This window comes from Danio aesculapii, chromosome 3, assembly GCF_903798145.1.
Source record: "Danio aesculapii chromosome 3, fDanAes4.1, whole genome shotgun sequence".
Classification (NCBI taxonomy): domain Eukaryota; kingdom Metazoa; phylum Chordata; class Actinopteri; order Cypriniformes; family Danionidae; genus Danio; species Danio aesculapii.
This window is the reverse complement of record NC_079437.1, coordinates 45,287,907-45,310,658: the sequence shown is the minus strand read 5'-3', so window position 1 is coordinate 45,310,658 and position 22,752 is coordinate 45,287,907. Positions and strand designations below refer to the sequence as shown.

Sequence of the window (22,752 nt, the reverse complement as noted above, 5' to 3'; positions counted from 1 at the left end):
CATCAAATGTCAATGTCATCCTCATTTGAGTGCATTTCTAAACATTTTCTGTCATCTTTTGTTTTGAAACGTGTGGAAAAAAATGTGAAGGCTAACAAATAAAAGCAGGTATGCACATTTAGTCTACCTTTTGTTGGGAAATAATTGAAAATGCTGTGTAAGTTATATTGCTTTTTTATGCTTAAGGTTGTAGTGTTGTTTACATTCTGCACTTTGTACAAATCTGCATGTAAGGGAAAACGCCACGTACATCATTTGAATGCATGTTAGGGCTGTGGAATTAATCGAAAATTCGGTTTCGATTTAGATTTTGGCTTTAACGATTATGTAAAACATTAATCGAGATAAACGATTATTGCATCATTTACCGCCCCCTTTCCAGTTGTACACCTTTGTTGCTCTCCAAAGCTCAGTTTCACATGAAAATTACTTAAAGCATGTACTGTAATGTAGCTTTTGCAGCATGGGATGCGCATCATCATTGATGTACATTCGAATCATTCATGTTTTTAAAAGCGCGAACGAGATCGCATGCCTCAGAGACGAGCAGAGCACACACATCTAAAGTCATCTTAATGTGAGCGCTTTAATGGTCAAATAGGTGTCAAAACGTGGTGTTTAGTGATTATTCATATTAACCTTCATTTGTGTAAAAAATAAAGGAGGTGAGAATCTAAAGACATGTGAAAGTGAAACCATAAATCAGAACCGTACTGCTCTTAAAGTGACAGCATGCAATATTCCTGCTGCCGACTGTTTTTATCATTATTAATCAAACAACAAAAGGACAAAATCACTCGCTGCTCTTGATTGAAGGACTTTTGTAGCTATAATTATAGTTTTTTTCTTACAGTGAAGAAGCTTAAAGTACAGTTTGCTTCATATTTTTATTCTATTGTATTTATTTCCCTTTGCTTATGTACCGGGAGGAAAATAACTGTGTATATATACAGTTGAAATCAGAATTATTAGCCCTCCTGAATTATTAGAGACCCTTTTCCCCAATTTCTGTTTAATAGAAAGAAGATTTTTCAACACATTTCTAAACATAATAGTTTTAATAACTCATTTCTAATTACTGATTTCTTTTATCTTTGCCATGATGACAGTAAATAATAATTTTGGCAACAAAATTTGGATGGTGTGTCTCTGAACACTAACAGCTAAAAAGAGAGAGCATGCTGAATGGTTCAAACCAGCTAAAATCTCAATGAGTACCTCACGGTGTACTGGCCACTACTGACGACCAATCATCATGCTGGAATTTATGCAATGACCTCTTTGCTGTGACTGAACAACTGATTTTTACCTTTTTAATGAAGTGTATGTGTGCTAATAGTATTTTTAGCATCGTGGCACGTGTGTGTGTGTGTGTGTGTATGTATTATAAATATATTAAAGCTGCACAATATTGGAAAAATATGACATTGCGATATTTTATTTTGCTGCGATTTATAGAGATATGAATACAATTTCGGCAGATGGTAGAATTTCTCTATTTGGAATGAAGTCATTAACTTAGTTTGATTGGAATAATCAATTTGAGTGACTCAAAGAAATTGCAAGAATAAATAAATAAGAGAGCAAAGATAAAAGTGGAATAAGTATTCAGATACTCAGGTACAGCTATACGATACAATATTAAAATATTTTGCCCTTGATACTGATAGATCACGATATCAGCGATATATCACAAGAAAACCATCTTGGATTTATCACAATATTTGTGAATGAAGAGGGAAAAATGCATCAAAGTTATAAGATGTATTTTTTTATTAACAGCATTTATTAAATTTCTTAGTCAGCATCTCAAAACATGTGTTTTAGGGTTTTGTGACCCTTTTAAAATCACAATCAGTAAGGCACAGCTTCGTTCGGGATGGCTTTTTTCTGCAATCCTTGGAGTTCTGTCCTAGTTGTAAGAGCTTTCACTTGAAGTAGAGCTTGAAGACAGATGATGAACTAATCTGATACTGATTTCAAGCAAGGCTGTTAGAGTGGGCCTACACACACACACACACACACACACACTCAAATAAAGCAACACGTTTATTTAACACTGTAAAACTTCCTCCTCAGATGACAAAAATCAATCATTCTTATCTCCCTGGATAACTATAAGCAGTGCATGAACACTGTAAATGAACACTGTAAAGAGCCATTAGTTACTTTGCTTTAAAAAAAGTGAGTAAGCCTGTTGCCTTAAAAGCAACAAGTAGATTTTAAAGTCAGAAAACCTATCCACTTAACTTTTGCACACAGTTTGTTTACTTAATAATTATATCGCAACAAGTGAACTTTTTCTTGTAAGTAAAGTCAACTAATCGATTTTTACAGTGAATGTTTAAGGACAGCAGTGTTGTTATGAGCTGGGAGATTTATTCCCCTCTAATGGCCGTGTGAGTGTTTTGCCTGTGTTAGTCATGCTGAAATCATCAGTGTGTCACTGCGATGACTCAACAGGTGAGGTGGCCCAGATCGGCTGTGGCCTTTGCTTGTGTTCATGTCGTTTAGGTATTTGTTTGATGAACACACCCTTACAATCTCCATAATGAAAGCTAATATTAGAAGCTAAGTCTGTTTGATGGTGTGTTGTCGTTTTACTAGTCAATAGTGGACACAAAGCGTCCATGTGCTTTTTCTTTCTGCTTTGCTGACTCGGCTTCCTTTGTTAGTGTTTGTTATGAAGATCTCTTTGTTTGTGTGCATGCCTACATACGGATGAGGTCAGAACACAGCCTTGAAAGAAAGTTAATTTTGGAGGATTTAGAAAAGCAAGGCATTTTTTAAAATATGTTAACCTACGAAAAAAAAAACTAAGTTGATGAAAGATTTGTTTAATAACTCACAAAATGTCTCAACTAAAAAATGTCATGCATACGAGTTGTGATACTTTAAACTTTGCTAAATGCTTTTAAACATTTTCTTTAACATTTTCTTTAGTTTACTGTACCATTCTATGTGTAACTTTGAGGGAAAACTTTAGAAAGAAGTATGTTGTGCTCATTTAGGTTATGTTTATTTGATCAAAATGCAGTAAATCATGAAATATTACTAAAATTTAAAACACAATTTTTTTATGTTATTGATTCCTGTTCAGTGTGTCTGCGGAGTCTTGGAGGGAACCCAAAATTAAATGTAAGGCCCTAAATTCACAAAAATATGCTGTTGTGGGTCTTTTAAACAAGTCTTAATTTTTTTTTTGTAATTGTAAAGCTACCCATTGAGCACAACCAACAAAAAAAACATCCATCTAAAACAGGGGTGCCCAAACTTTTTCTTATAAAGGGCCAAACACCAAACTTTATTGAGAATGGTGGGCTGTATAACTGTATAACGTTAAAGTTGCTATGGGTAATTTCCAAATTTTTTTGATCATACTAAAAACTGCTTAGTATTAACAAATGCGGTATATTTTTTTCCATTTTATAATGAACTTATATTTAAAACTTAAGATTTAAAAATCCTTTTTTAACAGAATGGAGTTTAATGGAGCACCTGTTTTTGCCTTGATTTGCTGTCTTCTGTCCGTCAAGAGACAGTATTTACATTTTAAAAAATCTGATTCATTTACAGATAGATTTAATTGAAAAATTTAATTTCAATTTGCTTTTTTTTTTTTTTAAAACAAACAAACAAAGGTTATGTTAAATTAGAAATGATGATCTTTGTTAAAGGCATTTCCTCCAACCTTCCCCATCACTCTTGTCTCTGATGGGATGGTGGGCCAAATCAAAGGTTACCATGGGCAAACTTTGGCCCGCGGGCCCTAGTTTGGGTATCTCTGATCTAAAAAAAAAAACTACAAAAATATTTAACAAAAATAAAATTTATTAAATATTTTAGCTATATGGTTAAATTATCTTTATTACATGAATTATTTTTTATTAGCAAACAAAAGTTAACTTTATTTAGTTTGTTTTGACACATTATTTAAAATATGTGGCTAATAAATAACTGAATTTTAATTTGAATGGGAGCTTAGCTTAGCATTTTGCTTAGCTTAGCTTAGCATTTTGCCCTGAGAAAGTCTAAAATTTTATTTATAATGGTCTTAAAGTCTTAAATTTGACGTGATGAAACCTGTTGTCATAAAAATGCAGAATTTCCAGCATTATTAATCCAGTCTTTAATTGTCTTGTTTTTTTTATTTAAACTGTGATACTTTTTTTTCCCTGAGTCACTGTTGAAGAAAAATTAAACTGAACATAATTTAAAATATCTGATTAGAAAAACTGAGAACTTCTTTCAAAACTTGTAATGACCTGAAAGTTTATACAACATATACACAAGTAGATATTTAAATGTAAAGAATCCAGATTCCACAGTAATATGCTGATCTATATTTCAGGTATTGTGTGTGTGTGTGTGTGTGTTTGCTCTTTTTAAGAGCATGGATTAATAATTGATGGACTGTGCAGGATATTTGTACCAATAGAAATAAGTAATCTTGCAGAAAGCTAAAAGATGACCTAAAATAATGCAAAACATGAATAATCTTTTTTGTTTGTTTACATTACTAATATACTAAGTTATACCACGTGACTTATTATTTATTTGTTTAAATCTAGCACATATTATCAGTTTGGTTATGATTTTGTGTAGGGCTGCACAATATATCATTTTAGCATTGATATCACAATGTGCGCATCCGCAATAGTCACAACCGCAAGATATGCTATGTTAAGTTGGAATCATAGTTGAACAGGAGCCCCAGAACACATGTGGTTTGTAGAGTCACTGCCTTAATAAGTTTAACCATAATAAAGTGAAGGATTTTTCCAATATTGTGCAGCCCTCATTTTGTGTTTATTTAATTATTTGCAAAAGAAAAGAGGCTAGGTTTTGAGGTTCATAAAAGTCAGTTCCACTTGCTCTTGTTGTAACCAACAAAATATTGATGAGAATTTTGATTATAATCATAGATATAAAGGCGATTTAATAAAAGATCATTTAGATCAGGTTCTCAAACTCCTGCAAAGTTTAGTTCCAACCCCAATCGGATACACCTGGGCTAATCAAGCTCTAACGCTGCAGTCACACTAGAGTTTGAGCTTGTGATATTCTATCGTACGGGGCTGTGATAATGGGTGGGATTAAACAAGATAATTTGACATTTAAAAAAGCGAGCGATTGGTCCATATTATAAACTTCTCTCCAGAGAGGTCATGTTTTGATCCTCGATTGATCTCACGCAGTCAAGTGATGTAATTTTGCAGGTCAGAGTTCACCAAGCTTGAACTTTGCAATGCAGCGAACTGCGAAACTTGTCGCACGAGCTTTCGTTTCCGGTCTGACGCATTCGCGTGTGTATAAATGGAAGTCTATGGGGCGTCTAATGGAAGCCCAGTGTAACTGCCGCTTTCTAGAAACATCCTTGCAGGTGTGGTGAGGCAAGTTGGAGCTAAAATCTGCAGGACACCGGCCCGAGTTTGAGAACCCCTGATTTAGATTGTGATTGACATCCAAAATAGCTTTTTTTTTATACATTTGAAGGACACTTGGGGAAGGGGACACTATTTGTAAGCAATTTTTTTAAGTGGTTATAGAATTATACCAGTGCATTTTTATAAAAAGATACAGTATGTAGAACTGACAACTAGTGGGTTTTTGTTCACCCAGTACCTCTGAAAATAACTTGATTACATGCAATTGACGCAAACATCGGTTGCCAGATTGACAAAACAAACAGGAGCGAGCGTGCCTGACGATCAACACTTGCAATGAAACCTGCTCAGCTAGTGTTTACATTTGTAATATTTATATTATTTGCTATTTAAAAAGCAGCTCATGTGGACTTTCATAACTCTGAATTTGGAGCTCACATTTTCAGCCGTACCTGAGTGCATTATTCGGATATTTTGGGACTAAAATGTAATACATTTTTCATCAAGACAACTCGAGGTGCTGAAGTATAATTGTGTAAACTACACTGTAAAACCCAACAGTCTACTATATCAAATGAAATGAGTGTAGTTAACTCAAAATGTACTGAAAGTTAATTCTACTCATTTGAAAAGAGTTTTGAACTCAGTGTTGAAGGTAATGAGTTAATTAAATACCTCCTTCAACTTAAATGGAGTAAGTTCACAGTACTCATATAGATTAGTTTTTAACTCAAATGGTTTGTAGCAATCGGTTTCCTCAAATGGTTTGAGTTGCCTTAACTTATTGGGTTTTACAGTGCTCAGTTGGTTTGAGTTCTCTTCATTTATTGGGGTTTACTGTGCTCAAATTGCTTTGTTTACTCAAATGGAGTAAGTTCACAGTACTCATTAGGATTAGTTTTTGATCTTAAATGGTTTGTTGCAATCGGTTTCCTCAAATGGTTTGAGTTACCTTAACTTTTTGGGTTTTACACTGTAGCAGTGGGCTGGTTATAGAGACAAAAACAAGGACAGACATTCTGACGCAGAGTGCACATTTTTAAATGAATTAAAAATATATGAATGCATTTTTTTAAACTGATTCAGCATTGTTTTTTCAGATAAACAAACATGTTAGCATTTTTCATAACATATTATGGTATTTTTATGCTTTAAAAGAGTCAAAAACGCACACATAGCACCATGTGAGATTTTGTTGCTGATTCTGTCCTGTCATCTATTACATGGACTATTTCTAATCCAAGAGGCCAGTTGACCAGCGCCTGACGGTCATAAAACATCTGCTGTGTGGTCTTTCGATTGTGCCCGCTGGCCTTTAATTAAAACAAAAAAGGACTTTAATACTCGATGCTCCCATGACAACCCTCTGAGGCTGACCCTCCTCTGTAGTGTAAATTCAGCTTCTCATTGCTGTTATGAAGCAGATCCTGAAGGTGTGATGCTCTCTTGTTGGCTTTATCTGTGTGTGTTTGGAGTTAACTGAGATGTGACAGACGTGTAAAGATCAGCTGATCCGTCAGTCTTGTCACCGCATGAGCTGTGGGTGTGGAGACACTACATCCTATTTGCTGTGTTGTCTCCTATAGAGTTCCTTGTAAAATGCATGTTTGCTTTTGGAGTCTTGCTCGGCTGACTGAAGTCTTAGCGTTTTAATGAGTAACACTCGTCTCCTTTTCTGTATTGATTTCACGTCGCTGTCCACTGCTGCCATTGAGCCAGACCTCCCGAATCACTTAACCTTTCACCTTCTCATTGACTGGAGTTGGTGCTTGTATGTGAGAGAGATCAGATCAGAGCGTGTGTGACGGAAGAGCAGGGTGATATGGGTGTAATGTTTACACTTTTGGAGTTGATGTTTGCTGTCATAATAGTGTCTACAGGAGTTGCTCCTCATTGAGTGTTCAGCTATCTTTTCTTATTGACTTGTTTCTTTTTTTTCCACTTACGATTTTCCTCATCTAAACAACATGCTTGTAGACACACAAGAAGATAGTATGGGATCAAAATCCTGCCAAATGTATTGTTGTCGCAGATTGAAAAATTTGTTTAAATCAAACAATTGACATTACGTTTAAAATTATAACGTGCAAAAGTGAAAACTAAATGTAGAATAAGAAACAACATGGTTGCGTACTAAAAGATAGTAAGTGCGAACCAAAAATAAATTACATTAGATAGAATTGCTTAAGTTGTTATTAGCCTAGTGCTAACTAGGGCGGAGCGATAAATTGATTTTATCGATTATCACGAGTATGAAGTTCACATCGATTTGTTTGAATGAAGATCGGTTTTCACTCTAACACGTGACGCTCCCTTCTCGGTTCTCGTAGTTGCCCTGCATTGCCATAGAAACACTCAAACAACATGCAGTGAGTGGAAGAGAACGCTGAGAAAAGTTGCGCTCTTTAAAATTAAATGAAAACACGAGGTACAAACCCGCCTGCAAAAAAACCCTGGCGTAATTCAGAGCTCTGTCATGCATTCACTGCGAGACACATGCATTTGAAACTTCGTGCCACATGCTCACAATGACAAGTAACGTTAATGGACAAGACAGTGGAGAAAATGCGTATATGAAAGGAATTGTTACCCATATATATATATATATATATATATATATATATATATATATATATATATATATATATATATATATATATATATATATATACACACACGTTGTAAATATCTTTGATTGTTACCAATCTAATGTTGGAATCCAACTGTAGGGATAATTTACAGTTTAAACCCAAAGAATGGCCAGTCTGTCAAATGAAGAGTATCCGGAGTCAGAGATTCAAATAAATAAATAAAGTTTACTGAAGATAGTTTTCAGTTTCATCAGCAGAAGCCAGCTTCAACACTCGCAATGTGTACCTAGGCCAGGGATGTCAAACTCAATTCCTGGAGGAATACGGCCCTGCACAGTTTAGTTCCAACCCTGCTTCATCACACTTACCTGTAGGTTTCAAACAAGACTGACAGACTTAATTAGTTTGTTCAGCTGTGTTTAATTAGGGTTGGAACTAAACTGTGCAGGGCTGCAGCCCTCCATCAGTTGAATTGACATCCCTGTCCTAGGCCGTTTCCAGATAAATTACGTGACCCAGCCAAAAAGACGTACATTACTGTAAATATCAACACTGACAACACTTTCTCAGAGCTCTAGTAGACCCCAGGCAAATAAAAGCAATAAAATGCAACCCACTAGCCTAATGTGAGTAATTTTATTTTTATTAGTTTAAAGCATTTATTTACTCTGAACATGTGTGTATATATACACTGTAAAAAATGGGTGTGATTTCAACAGTAAAAAACTGTAAAAATGCTACAGTAAAAATCCGTAACCTGGTTAAGAGTATGTTTCCTTAATCTATACGGCGAACAACTGTAAATTGACTTTCCCAGAAGTCCCTGTATGGCACTTCACTTTTTATGCTTTTTGTTGACATTACTGTCGATCTTTTTAGTCGTTTCCTCGTCAGTTTTGTACATTAGAGATTTATGTTACATCTACTGTTGATAAACAATGTTTATTTCATGACTTTAATTTTATGCGTGTTACTATACTGGTGTTTAGTAGCTGTGTGAATGACACTGAGCACTTTCTATACACTGATACACTTTTTTGCTTGTGGGAAAAGTTGTTTGTGATGAGCATTGATTCATTATGCAACTTTCTCATCACCACCTGCATATGGCTGTGTTAAGGTGTCTAACTGTGTAGCAAAAGATGTGTAGATGTTGGTAATTCAAAAATACAGACATATTACATCTATAAATTAATAAAATCCGGTAGTTTACTGTAAAATTGAGAAGTTACTTTTACAGTTTGTGCGGTATTTTTAACAGTAAAATACTGGCAACCACAGTTGCAGGGTTTTTTTTACCGTAAATTTTACGGATTTGTTTTTTACAGTGTACCAAGTATTTTTGTGATCTATACTTGCTAGGGTAAACTTTTTTTTGTAGTTTATGTCAGTATTGTGATAATGCTGTATACCATGATTAAAAACTTACACAATTAATCACAAAAAGAAAATCTGATCACACCAGAAACCTGTTAGCTGTATTTACAAGCCAGTCAGAACATAAATGATGTTTACATTACATTTATTCATTTAGCAGATGCATGTTCATCAATCAATGATGTTTCCATTTTGCGGCGCTACACACAATAAAACCATAATCAAAAATAATAAATGATTTTATTTCCACTTGTAGCAGCTCATCATTGTGAGCAAATTATCTATATTTTGAGTTCTTGCTGTGCATTTAATTGATTCATCTTTATAAATTATTTTGCTATTTACTTCAGGAGCTTTTGAAACGATTCATTCGAAGGCCTGATTATATTTATTGTGTGCACTTCTTTTTTGTCTTCGAGTTTATATTTCAGTCAATATTTGTTTTGTTTCCAACATATCTATTTCCTAAGATTTAAAGTTATTTTGAAGCAAAGGGATATTTATTTTATCTGTGTTGTTTGCACCAAAAAAGTCTTGCAGTTTGCAAAATATGAATTTTTATGTATGCTGCTTGGTTAATTTCACTTTTATAAAGAAAAGAAAAAAATGTTTTGGTTTAGCATTTCTCTATAGAATAGTGCTAGGAATATAAAACAGACAAAACAAATATTTTAAATGATAATGAATTTACAATAGGGTTGCACAATATATCGTTTCAGCATTGATATCTTAATGTGCGCATCTGCAATAGTCACGTTATTTGTAGAGTCACTGCTTATTTGCAAATGTTTTTAAGGCCTGTGACTGAACATTTCATGAGAGTTTAGAACATTTGGGCACAAAAATTAAGATGATTGGAGGTGTAACAAAGATTTATTGTATTTAAATATTGGTACAGAATTTATAAAACAACATTATAAAACAAAAACAATATTATTTTACTTATCCAATTGGAAGATAATTTTGCTTGTCTAAAAAAAAAAAAAAAAAAAAAAACTAGGTGAAAACGATATTTTTTACTTGATCTACAAATTTTTGGATATGTGTACTAGAAGTGAGACAAAGAGAAGGGTTTTTTGATTATTCATTTTTTTTACCTGCATACTGTTAGACTTCCAAGAAAACTGTCAAATAGAGCTATTCAAACCATCTTGTAAGCTGTATTTACATCGCAATATGAGATTTTTTCCAGTATCGTGCAGGCCTAATGTTTACTGTAATTTGATGTAATAATTGCTGGATGAAGCGTCAAGCGCAAGTGATTTTTATTTTTTAATTTTTTTTATACATTTTTTTTTAATTCCCTGGTTCTGCAGGTTGCATTTCCCAAATTTTCATTGCTAATCTTAAGCCAATTGTAATCGTTTGTTTGGTTCAAGTTGGATTTTCCCCAAACCAAGAGCCCAGGGTAATCCTGTGAGTGCTCTGACTTGGCCCCCCCAATCCAAGCGTTAGTGATTTACATGTTAAGGCAATGTGTGAAAAGAGCGATTTATTTGTGCATGCCACGTCTGGTGTGAACACAGCTTGAGCCATTTGAATAGTGCACATGAATATAAAAGCAAACTCACTCTCTTATGTCTGATTCTGTACATCAGCTCCTTTTGGGTTGTTTTAGCAATAATAATAACTATAGTAATAATAATGATAAATAACCATTTAAAAAAACGGACTACATTTTAATGAAATGCAGCTCCAAGCTAGCTTTTCCAAACTAGTGTACGTGTGTGTCCAGCTCGTGTCCCACTAAATCCTGCCCTAGTTTAGCATGGCCCTCTCTATTTTCAGGTATTGCTCTTCCATCTTTTCTCTGAAGGTGCAGTACAGACCAGTCATTCATTGACTGCCAGTCGGACAGGGAAATGAAGCCTCTATCAGCCTCCCTCATCTCCCTTCGCTGCTGCTTTTGCATCCTGCTTTGCATTCTGGGTTTGAGCATTATGTGTCACCCAGTTAATGGGCAATGTTTACTGCCCCCTTTATTTTTTCTAAATGATCCTCATTGGTTAATTTTTAGCTCTTTTAACTTAAAGTAAATGTAATATTGCCTTATTATTTTGAAATGTCATAATTTAAGCCGACTCTGAAACCATTTCTTTTTTTCTGCTGATGTCACACAGACTCCAGATACATAATGTTAACCATTAGCTATTTAGACGCACTGTAAACTTGTGCTCAGGTTTATTCTTTATGGGAAGAACATCATTGGTTATGCACTCTTATTGGGTAAATGATTGGTTATGTTGCTCCCCTCCTTACCATTGAATCCAGTTTCACAAGTTTGAGATCGATACCTTTTTAACCCTTGTGTATTGTTCAAATTTACTACACTTTTGTTATGTTCGTGGCTTGTAATTTTTACTGTTGAGCATCAGTTAGGACCATTAACTCTTCAGAAAGGGCTGTTTAATAGCGTTTCTGGCTTTTATATGAAGTTCTATGGAGTTTAACAGTAGATTATAGTGTGCATGCATAAATACACTTACCATGTTTCGTATGTTCTGAGTGCTGAACTGCCTATTTTGATTTTCTCAGACATTCGTTCTTGTGATTAAAATTTATGCTTTCAATTTTTTATTTATTTCTGTTAAAATGGAAGTTTTAGCATTACAGTTTTAACATTTATTATTATTATCATAAGAAGTCTGATTACTGTATATCATATGATAAAAGAATGTCCCTTGTCAAAACGCAACAGACATGGCATATTGTAGACTCACAAGTAAAACCCAAAATTGCAATGCTTTGCTTCTAAGATCAAGTCTAAAAGTTGGACAGGACAGTTGTGTATCGGGCTTTGACAGGTTTAATAAAAAATAAAGCTCATACACTAGTCATTTTGGGGTCTGAAGATTGTTTTTGCACAGCTTGGCACGGCACAGCATCTGGTTGTCTTAAGAGTATCTTAATCTTTCTGCATATACCTTAATTTGACTTTTTGTGTGTGTGAATCGTTGCTAAACAGGCAGTGATGTAGAGGTGGGGGTTGATCTTCTGGGGAAGAACTCATAAATAATATTTTTAATGGAGAATTCATGAGAAAGAGGTATTTGCACGAGTACATTTCTTATAAATGAATTCCAATGTGAGAACCGAGGCAAATTATTGTCCTGTTGAGCGAACGACACAAAATACGAGACTCATTTGTGGCAAATGTGTGAAATTTGATTTTAATTATTCAGCCTGACATGTTTGCTGTTTCAAAACATTTTAAATGTTTCTCAACATGAAATACATTGTTCAAATAGGATTTTTGTTTTTTTTTGTTTTACACAGACATTGAAAGAATATATTTTAGAGCCCATGCTTTGTGCAACCATTGGTCGAAAAGGCCATCACTAATTCTGACATTGCAGAGCATGCCAATCAAGAGCTGATCTACTACAACTGAGCCAACAACACAGTTGGGTTTCATCAGCGCTAGTTGATTGGTGTTGATGTGGTGTGTCTTGGTCTTTAAGTCTAATGAGAAGGTTTGAGTTCTGATACTTTTAAAGTATAGTGGCCTCCCATCTGTCAAACGATCAAGGGAATTTTGTACCTAAAACTGCATTTTCGTGTGGACATATAGCATATAAAAAATGTGTTTTATGTAGACAGGGCCTTCAATGGCTTCTGTTTTAAGGCTAATGCAAAGGTTTCGAGTTCTGATAAGCGCAGAATGTTTTTATAGTACAGTGGTCACTAGGGCTGTGCAATTAATCAAAATGAATCGCAATCGCGATTTGATTTGAAACAGAGACTGCGATATGAAATGTATATTATTAAACTTCCCCCACCCAGAGCAAATGCGTGACTGCCATCTGTGTGTGATAGTCTTAATAGCCAATTGAGTGAGCACACTTTCATTTTGCCCAGTCAGAATTGCGCAACTGAATTATGCCACAATAAAAAACAAACCGCAAAGCGCCAACAAGGGATGCACACTTCATATGCATTAATAGACTAATCAATATAAAAGAAAAACAACGCGTCGGAAATATGGGAATATCTTGTTTTCAAAGTCACAGACACTAAACATTACAATTTGTAAGAGCTGTCGCAGAATTGTTGCCACAGCACGAGGAAATGCAACAACCAGCACCTAAAAAAGCACAACAGGCAGCTAAATGAGGAGCGTTTTGCTAAAAATTCAACTATAAGTATTGCCAGTGATGCTTAATCTAGTAGCAAGCAAAGTACAATTTCAGAGTTGTTTGCTAATATAAGTTGATATCTCTTCAGATCCACTCACTGCATTTTAGCAGTAAGAAGCTTCGATACAGAATATTGAGTTGAAGCTTGACTACAAGATTAAATCGCAACTCAAATCGAAATCGCAAGATCTGTCCAAAAAATTGCAATTAGATATTTTCCCCAAATCGCACAGCCCTATAGTGGCCACCCATACACTGTAATAAATGCAGGGTTCCACACAATTCATTCATGTTGTCCCAACACAAATCGATTAAGTTACATAATAAATTAAATGGATTGAACATAAAACAATTAATTTTCCCCTAAAAAAATCTCTAGAATTGTGTTGTTTAAACTCATTTTAAATAAGCTATTTGAACATGCAGCTAACATTTTTATTTTTATTTTTTTTTAGTGTATGCCATAAGATCATGAAAAATGTATTTAATTGTTTGTCCTGCCCGTAATGTAAAAACTCTCATCGCCAGAGGTGTACTCTTATTATAGAAGTTGTTGACTTAAAAGGAAACAATGAAATGGTCTTCCTGATGGAATGAATCTCTGTGTACAGGTGTACGATTACATGAATCATGGGATAATGTGTTTTGAGGGTGGTTGAGTTAAGAGATGGAAGTTTACTGATGGTAAACCCAGATACAAGGTCTAATTCAAACAGCTCTATATAAGCAAGTTTTCCGGTGCTGCAGATTTTAGCTGCTCTATGGGAAGGTTTTTGTCCTCTAATATGTCCTAGAACAGGTCCCACTGCTTCAGGCTGCTTGTTAAACATGGATGTGGCAGAGAGGTGCCGCTCTGAATGGGGAGTCGTGATTGGTCCTAAATGCGGCAGAACCAGTTCACAGTGGGCGTGTGAGGTGTGCGTTTCAAGTCTGCATTTCACAGGGTTTTGTGTGCGATTTGGTGCTTGTTTACAGAAACGGTCTCGCAGCAGGTCAGAAGATGTGTCCCTTTGTCTTTGCTTTCACTAGCGCAGATACTCAAATCTAAAGTCTTGGATTGAATAAGCATGACAGTATCAAGGACCAGTTTCTAATGTGTCATGCATAAGATCGTTGTTCTCCTTTCAGTGTGGGTCAAGTTACACATAGTCAGTGTTTGTTGACAGTCAAGACTTGCATTCGTTTGTAGTATCAGGAGATTCGCTTGAGGGTTCATAATATCTAAACCTGTTGTCCATTTTATTTGGCTGTAATCTACTCTGAGAAACTTGATTTGTTCTGTTGATACCTTAAGGAAAGTTTTTGACCAAGTGAATTTAGGGAATATTTTAGGGAATATTTTTTTAACATCTTGGCTTGTTTTAGTTTTTGAAAATGGCTTACACTGATTCTTGCTAATGAAATGCATTTAGGGCAATAAATAACATTGAACAAAACATTACCAATAGAAATAGAAAGAGAGGAGGTCAGTGTTTGTGATCTCACATCTATGTAAACGCCTATGAAACCTCTTTTTTTCCTAGATCACAATCTTCTCAAGTTTTAAATGTAATTTTAATAGTAAAATTACAATCATGTCTAATCAACTGAATTCATAAAACTTATCAACTATAATAATAAAACTATATAATAAAACTATTTATTTATTTTTAATCATACTAGGACTGCCTGTTTTAAACTTTCTGGATTTATTTAATGCAATCAAATCAGTTCAGAAAACAAATAGTAATTCCATTAAAATAAATCATGTTCTAAAGAGATTTATTCTATAAAAATTTGAACATCCATCCATCCAAATACTACTATTTTTCATCCATCCGTTCGAACATCTATCCATCCATCCAGGTACTACTATTTTTCATCCATCTATCCGTTCATATGCCCATTCATCCATCCATCCAGGTACTACTATTTTTTTATCCATCCGTTCGTACGTCCATCTATCCATCCATCCAGGTACTACAATTTTTTTATCCATCCGTTCGTACGTCCATCCATCAATCCATCCATCCAGGTACTAATAGTTTTTTTTTTCATCCGTTCATATGTCCATCCATCCATCCATCCATCCAGGTACTACTATTTTTCATCCATCCATCTGTTCGTACGCTGTCCATCCATCCATCCATCCATCCATCCATCCATGCATCCAGGTACTACTGTTTTCATCCATCCATCAGTTTGTATGTCCGTCCATCCATCCGTCCCGATACTACTTTTTTCCATCCGTCCACTGTCCATCCATCTATCCGTCTATCCCTCCTCTCCCTCCCTCCCTCCCAAGCTCATGCTAGTTATAATTTACTAATATTTTTTGTCTTTTTAATTTTACAGATACTACAATTTTTTTTCTTCTTTTGAATAGATTTATTTATTTATTTATTTTTATTTATTATTATTATTATTTTTCTCCCCCACAATGTTCATGTTGTACAGTAAATTCCCTTTGTACTCTGTATTCTGCGAGTCTGCCAGCATTTCTGCATCACTGAACACATTTGGTCCTCTGTCCGTATGAGGGAAAGAGAGACAGACAGGTTGAATCTCTGCTATTGTATGCCACATCAAACGCTTTGAAGACCTGCACACCTGGCTCTCACTGCCTCCATAGACCTCAACTGCTCCACTTTCCTTTTGAAGCCATCCGGTGTGTGTGTCTTTCTCAGACTGGGCTTTAGGTGTGCATGTGTGTGTATATGAGACAAAGAGTGAGATATTGAGAGTTTTTATGACACATAATTAATGACACATTTATATGCTGACATGTATTACAAGGTGAAGATGACTTATGAGGACACGTCCCCATTTTCAAAAGGGTTATAAATTATACAGAATGAGTTTATTTATTTTAATTTTTTTTGAGAACGTGAAAGTGCTCAGTTTCCAGTAGGAAGTACAGTTGTTGTTGTAGGGCAATATAAAGTACACTTTTTACGAGATTAAAACGATTAAGCCTATGGGATGTCCCAACAATACACAAAAAGAACATGTGTGTGTATTTGTTTTTTTTTTTTGAGGACACAATGACATTGTTGTACTTTATCAAGCTGGTTTATGAGTACAAGCCTTATGTGGTCCATGTCTAATAATGTCCAACCCCACCCCAACCCTAAACCCAACCAACACAATATTGTAAAAACTGTAGTTTTATAGATTCTTATTCATATTATTTATTAAATTATCCATTAATTGTATTATATTAATGTCTAATTCCACCCCAACCCTAAACCCAACCATCACAGTAATGTAAAAACAGTAATTATATAGATTATTATTCATACTATTCATTAAATCACCTATTAATTGTGTTTTATTAACATCTAAACCCACTCAACCCTAAACCCAACCATCCCAGTAATGTAAAAACTGTAATTTTATAGATTCTTATTTATATTATTTATTAAATTATCCATTAATTGTATTATATTAACGTTTAATTCCAACCCTAAACCCAACCATCACAGTAATGTAAAAACAGTAATTATATAGATTATTATTCATACTATTCAATAAATCACCTATTAATTGTGTTTTATTAACATCTAAACACACCGAACCCTAAACCCAACCATCCCAGTAATGTAAAAACTGTAATTATATAGATTATTATTAATACTATTCATTAAATCACCTATTAATTGTGTTTTATTAACATCTAAACCCACTCAACCCTAAACCCAACCATCCCAGTAATGTAAAAACTGTTATTTTATAGATTCTTATTCAAATTATTTATTAAATTATCGATTAATTGTTTTATATTAAGGTCTAATTCTACCCCAACCCTAAACCCAGCCATCTTAGTAATGTAAAAACAGTAATTATATAGATTATTATTCATATTATTTATTCAATTACCTATTAAATTGTATTTTATTAATGCCTACCCCAACCCTCACAGTATTGTCTAAATATGAATTATTATTGTACAGTATCACAACAATTATGCTATATTGAAGCGCAGCTGTATCCCTTCTAGACTTTACCATATTTTGACATTCAAGATTTTCCACTGGTTTCCTGAGGGGTCGGGGTAAGGCCATATAATATATATATATTTTTTACAGTATAAAATAAATTATGCTTCTGGAGAGTGCTAATAAATTTTGTGTACAAGTGTGTGCGCGTGTGTACCCTGGGGAAAGTGATGTCACTGTTGCCCAGAGAGCTGATTATTGGAGTGGCAGCAAGTGAAGCAAACGGGCCAATTAGCAGAAATGGGACCAGGACTGTCTTTCCCATCACCCACTTCTGCTGCTGCTACTCCTGTGTGTCTTGAGTTTCTGGTGACATTCACGTTTGTGTGTGTGTGTGTGTGTGTGTGTGTGTATGGTTTGTTGAACCCTGCTTTGCTCATTTGATCTGATGAATTTTGGCTTTAGGGGATGATTTGGCCATTTTTTCCCCTCATCGCTAGTCTTTGAATTCTTCTGGTAGATTAGTCTTATGTTTTCCCAGGTCAATTAAGATGGGCTAGTAAGGAATTTACATGTTGAAATGTTTGATGTCTGGGAGAATGTTTTTATAATATGATGATGATAATTTAATCGACATGATTTGACATTTCTGTTCATTCAAAAATACTGAAAAATCAATTAACAAAAATATGAAACAGCATTTATTGAACATCTTAGAATCATTTATAAAGGATCGTGTTGGAGAATATGACATTTTTGCATTATAGAAAGAAATATTGCATTAAAAATGAATAAAAACATGAGCTTAAGCTGATCGCACCATTGAACCCCCAGGTCATGTAAATGGCTTAAATGCTGATAAAGTTGCATGCAAAGTGATATCTGTGCGCTCATCAGGCTGGCCCTCAACACACAGTCTATTTCTGGCTTATGAAGCATAAAGTTTACACATGTAAATTCACTAATAGTTGGATTATTTTGATTGTTCTCTTGTCACTCAAACCTGCTGTATCTAATAGCATTAACCAGGCTGATTTCTGCAGGCTCTCTGGTTGACCTACTTTACTTGCCAAAGTGTGTCACATTGTGACCGAGGCACGAGTCCTGTGTACTGTATTCCACAATTCATTTTACATTTCATTTACAATAAATGACAGGAGTAAACTTACTTGAACTTGAAATAAAAAAGATGTACCCATAAACATTGTGATTTTTCAATTAAAGTACAATTTAATTTAGATATCTAGATCAAGGGTTCTCAAACTGGTCCTGGAGGTCTAGTGTCCTGCAGATTTTAGCTCAATCTTGCCTAAATACGCCTGCAAGGAGGTTTCTAGAAAGCCTAGTAAGAGCTTGATTAGCTAGCCCAGGTGTGTCTGATTGGGTTTGGAGCTCAAATCTGCTGGACATCGGACCTCCAGGACCGATAATCTACAGATAATCAAAATAGTTTTTCCTCTAAGGGGTCTTTTTCCTCAGTTGAATTTTTATAAAATGTTTGTGCTTTTGTTTGGAGTTATTTAATCTGCGTCTGCAACAAAATAGTCTCTGAAGCTGATAAGGGAATACATTTTAATACAACAGCTATTGCAGAGAAATGCAAGTTAAAGCAATTATTAACAACAGTCATGCCTTTTTGTTTTTTCCTCTATTTTTTTCCAAACTATCTCCAAGTTAATAGCTTCTAAATAGTTTCTATTTTTACTTGCGCTTTGCAAGTATGTGCACCTGATGTTTACTTAGTGTATGTACCAAAGAAATTGTGTAAGGACATCTACGTTTGGTTAAGATTTTCTTCAGTGCAAGGTTAAGGAATTATTATTAATTACCCTGTAATGACTAAAATATACATGTTTGGACAGTAACGGTTTGGATCACAATATGGTTTCTTTAGTCTCGGTTCAGTGTTTCCATTTATTACAAAAACAGTACTGCAAGACACTTTTGGTTTGAGCAAACAGAATTTACAAATAAAATGAAGAAATAATCAGCTGAATAAAAATAAACTGCAAAATATTCAGTACTGTGAAAAATTCACTGTTACTACTAATGTTGCTAATGATGCTAAATGTAGAAACCTTACATTATAATTTGTACAACCTATATTTATTTTAGTCTAATTTTCAATAAATGATTCAGTTAATGACTCATAAAACTTCATGTTTCATTGCTAGATGTGTCATTTTTGAGGAATTATTCAGTGGAATATATTTGATGGCTGGTTGTCACCACTAATTGGTTAATTAAGGTAATTGCTGCCTACAACTTTAATTTTTAAGCGTTGTTAAATGCATATGCCAATGATTTTAATCTTTATCATAAACATCAGTGGTTTTATCTAAACACTGTTATCCTTGTACTGCTGTGTTATTTAACTGTTTGTAAACTAAAGACTCAATCTCTTTCTTGATTTTTGTGTTTTTCAAACACATATTTGAATGCAGCGATTGGAAGGATTAATAAACATATGCAAATCACCATCATTTATAATTTATGTTGCATGGGTTTTGGGATTCTGATCTTTTAATGATTGATCGTACAGCTTGCACATAATCCATTAATGCAGGCTAAACAAGTAGTGACAGAAAACACCTTTAATAACCTAAGAAACCTCCAACATCCCGAATAACCTACAACTTCTTCCGTCATCTTTATATTTTACAGGAAAGCCTAAATACTTTCATACATGACGCGAGAGGTGATCTCTCTGTGATCATTACAAATTTAGTAAAGTGAAAAAAAATATTAATCCATGGGTCACATGTGTTCCCAACAGTGGGTTGTGATCCATATGAATCGCAGATCAACCGTGAACTGTTACAACCCTAGAAACAAGTGCTACCCAAGTTTCTTTCAAAGCTCTTTCCAGCTTCCTCATATTGTTTATAATTATTAGGAATATTATTTTAAGCAAACTTTATTTCTCTTTAAGATATAGGCTTTAACATGTAAATCAGAATCCTGCACAAGAGATGTAAGCAAGTAGCTCAGTGAACATGTCTATTGAGATATGTATTTTGGCATTCACACATGATGAATCAGCACTTTTATAATAAAGTTTAGCAGCATTTTCAAAAATTTTACCCTTAAAAATGAAGGCGACAGGATGAACCAAACAAAGGTGGCATAGACGAAACTTGTTCCTAATGTGAAAAACATTTTAATAGTCTAGAGAACTTTTGAGACCGTAAAGAAGCTTTTGTGTAATAAAAAGGTTCTGTTAATGTTATAAGTTGGAGCCATCAATGCCAATGAGGAACGTTCACTCTAAGAAATGCCGGGTTATTTAAACCCAAATTGAGTAAAATATGGATTAACTTTAACATTGGGTTAAATTTGGTCCTATTAATTTAATAAAAAAAATGAACCTAGCAGTTGGTTTAGCCTGTATTATACCCATAATTGGGTTGAAATAAGCATTTTTTTTAGTGTTCGTTCTCAAGAATGTTGTCTCTGTTTACTTTTCAAAGGATTCCAAAATGTGTTAATACAAGGCACATGTGAGTGAAAATATCGCGCTTCACAATATGGCTGCACAATATATCATTTCAGCATTGATATTGCAATGTGATCATTAGCAAGTCACATCGCAAGCATACGCAATGTTGAGTCTGGATTATAATTGATGATTTCGCAAGTGTTTTTAAGTCCTGTGACTGTGCGAGGGTTTTAAAAACATTTATAAGAAATTGTACCCTTTGTAACTTTGACAAATAAATAACGATTTATTTGTTAATAAAATGAAGACTATGCAGTATTATTGTACACTTGATTATTCAATTACTGAACACCTAACTACTGTTTGATTCATTAAAAAAAACTATCAACTGCTGTTTTTTAATTGATATCTTTTTCTTTATTGCATTTATTTACTCTTGCAGATTGTTTCTTATATTTTATGCATATGCATTCCCCACAGAATCGTCCCAGTCAATCTAAAATAATAAATTCTTTCCAAGTAGTTCAACTCATCTAGTGAAATTGTATTTATGTCACAATACAAATCACAGAGTAAAGAATATCGCAATGTTAGAGTTTTCCATTTTAAGATAAATAGATGCTCATTTGGTTTTAAACTGCACTAATGCTGCTTTTTATGACAGCTACAGCATGTTTGGTTCAGTATGGCTTACTTTTGGGGGGCTTTCCACTGCGTAATACCTAGCAACTGGTATTTCTTTTTTTTATTACCACCTCATGTGTGATTCCAAGCAAGCTGTATCTACTTGTGATGTGTATACACATACAGCATCATTGGATTTGTGACACGTTACCAAACTCACTAAATTTAAAGTCAGCATTAGCCACTGCTGTATTGTTTGTTTTCACAACTAAACCTTTTAATACCACCACAAGAAAAAGATGCATGATATAGCAGCATTTGGGTCAATAGACGAGGTCCAGATTCCTCTCATTGGTAGCCTAGGAGAAGATGGGATGACCCGGACTGAATTTTTCCAGGATGTCACAGCAGTATGGGGTGCAACTATAGTGATAATCCTACCCACGTTATACTAAACTGCAGTGGGAATGTAAACAGAGATGAGCAAAAGTGAATAGAAGTGAGCTGAGGCGAGATGAAACGTACAGCACTGCACAATGGAAAAGTGTTTTTTAACGAATTAGGATAATTGGTTCATTGGTCTGTTGGTCTGTCAGATAGCCTTCTCATCTCAACCAAACTGCTTCAGAGTTCATTTCAACCTTAGACCGTCTTCATGGCAGTCTTGGAGTTTTTTTTTGTGTCTTTATTGTTATATTATTATACATTATACAGTGTAAAGTAAAGGCTTTATGTGGTGATATCAAATTCTGATCATGTCCTGTTTTTCTGGCCTGTCCTGTAGAGAATGTCCCAGTGGAGCTGAGAGACCCGTTCTACTGTGATCAGTACGAGCAAGAGCACCTGAAGCCCCCTGTCACTCGTCTGCTGCTGTCCCCTGAACTCTATTGTCGCACTTATGGTCTTCTGCTGGGCGGGAGCCCGGGGGCTGAGGGGCCGCCCAAAGACATCCCAGCACTCCTACAGCTCCTGGGCCGAAAGGGCTTGGCACCCAAAGACCAGAATGTACCAGTGACAGAGGCAGAGCTCCGACAGAAGCCCATCAAAATGGTAAGATCTACAAGCATTATCACAGCACTGAGCTGAAATCCATCACACAGGGATTGACAGTTGACACAGTGCATGTTTATGTCTCATAACTCAGAGCTGGCTTGATTTCTGCCACCAATCAAAATCCAACCTCAAATAACTGATTAGAGCTGCTCTTCATATTGTAAATGGCAGATTTAGTTGACTTTCTTGAGTCCACATTAGTGGCTGTCATTGGTAGACCTGCATTAT

At 34.8% G+C, this 22,752-nt stretch overlaps 1 protein-coding gene across 1 annotated transcript in view; it reads left to right on the top strand.

Moving 5' to 3' along the window:
* The window catches only part of camsap3 (calmodulin regulated spectrin-associated protein family, member 3), a 75,276-nt gene that overhangs the window by 16,101 nt on the left and 36,423 nt on the right, over positions 1 to 22,752 (top strand). The window contains 1 exon segment of the mRNA XM_056454099.1: positions 22,256 to 22,521. Coding sequence (XP_056310074.1) covers positions 22,256 to 22,521 — 266 coding nt within the window.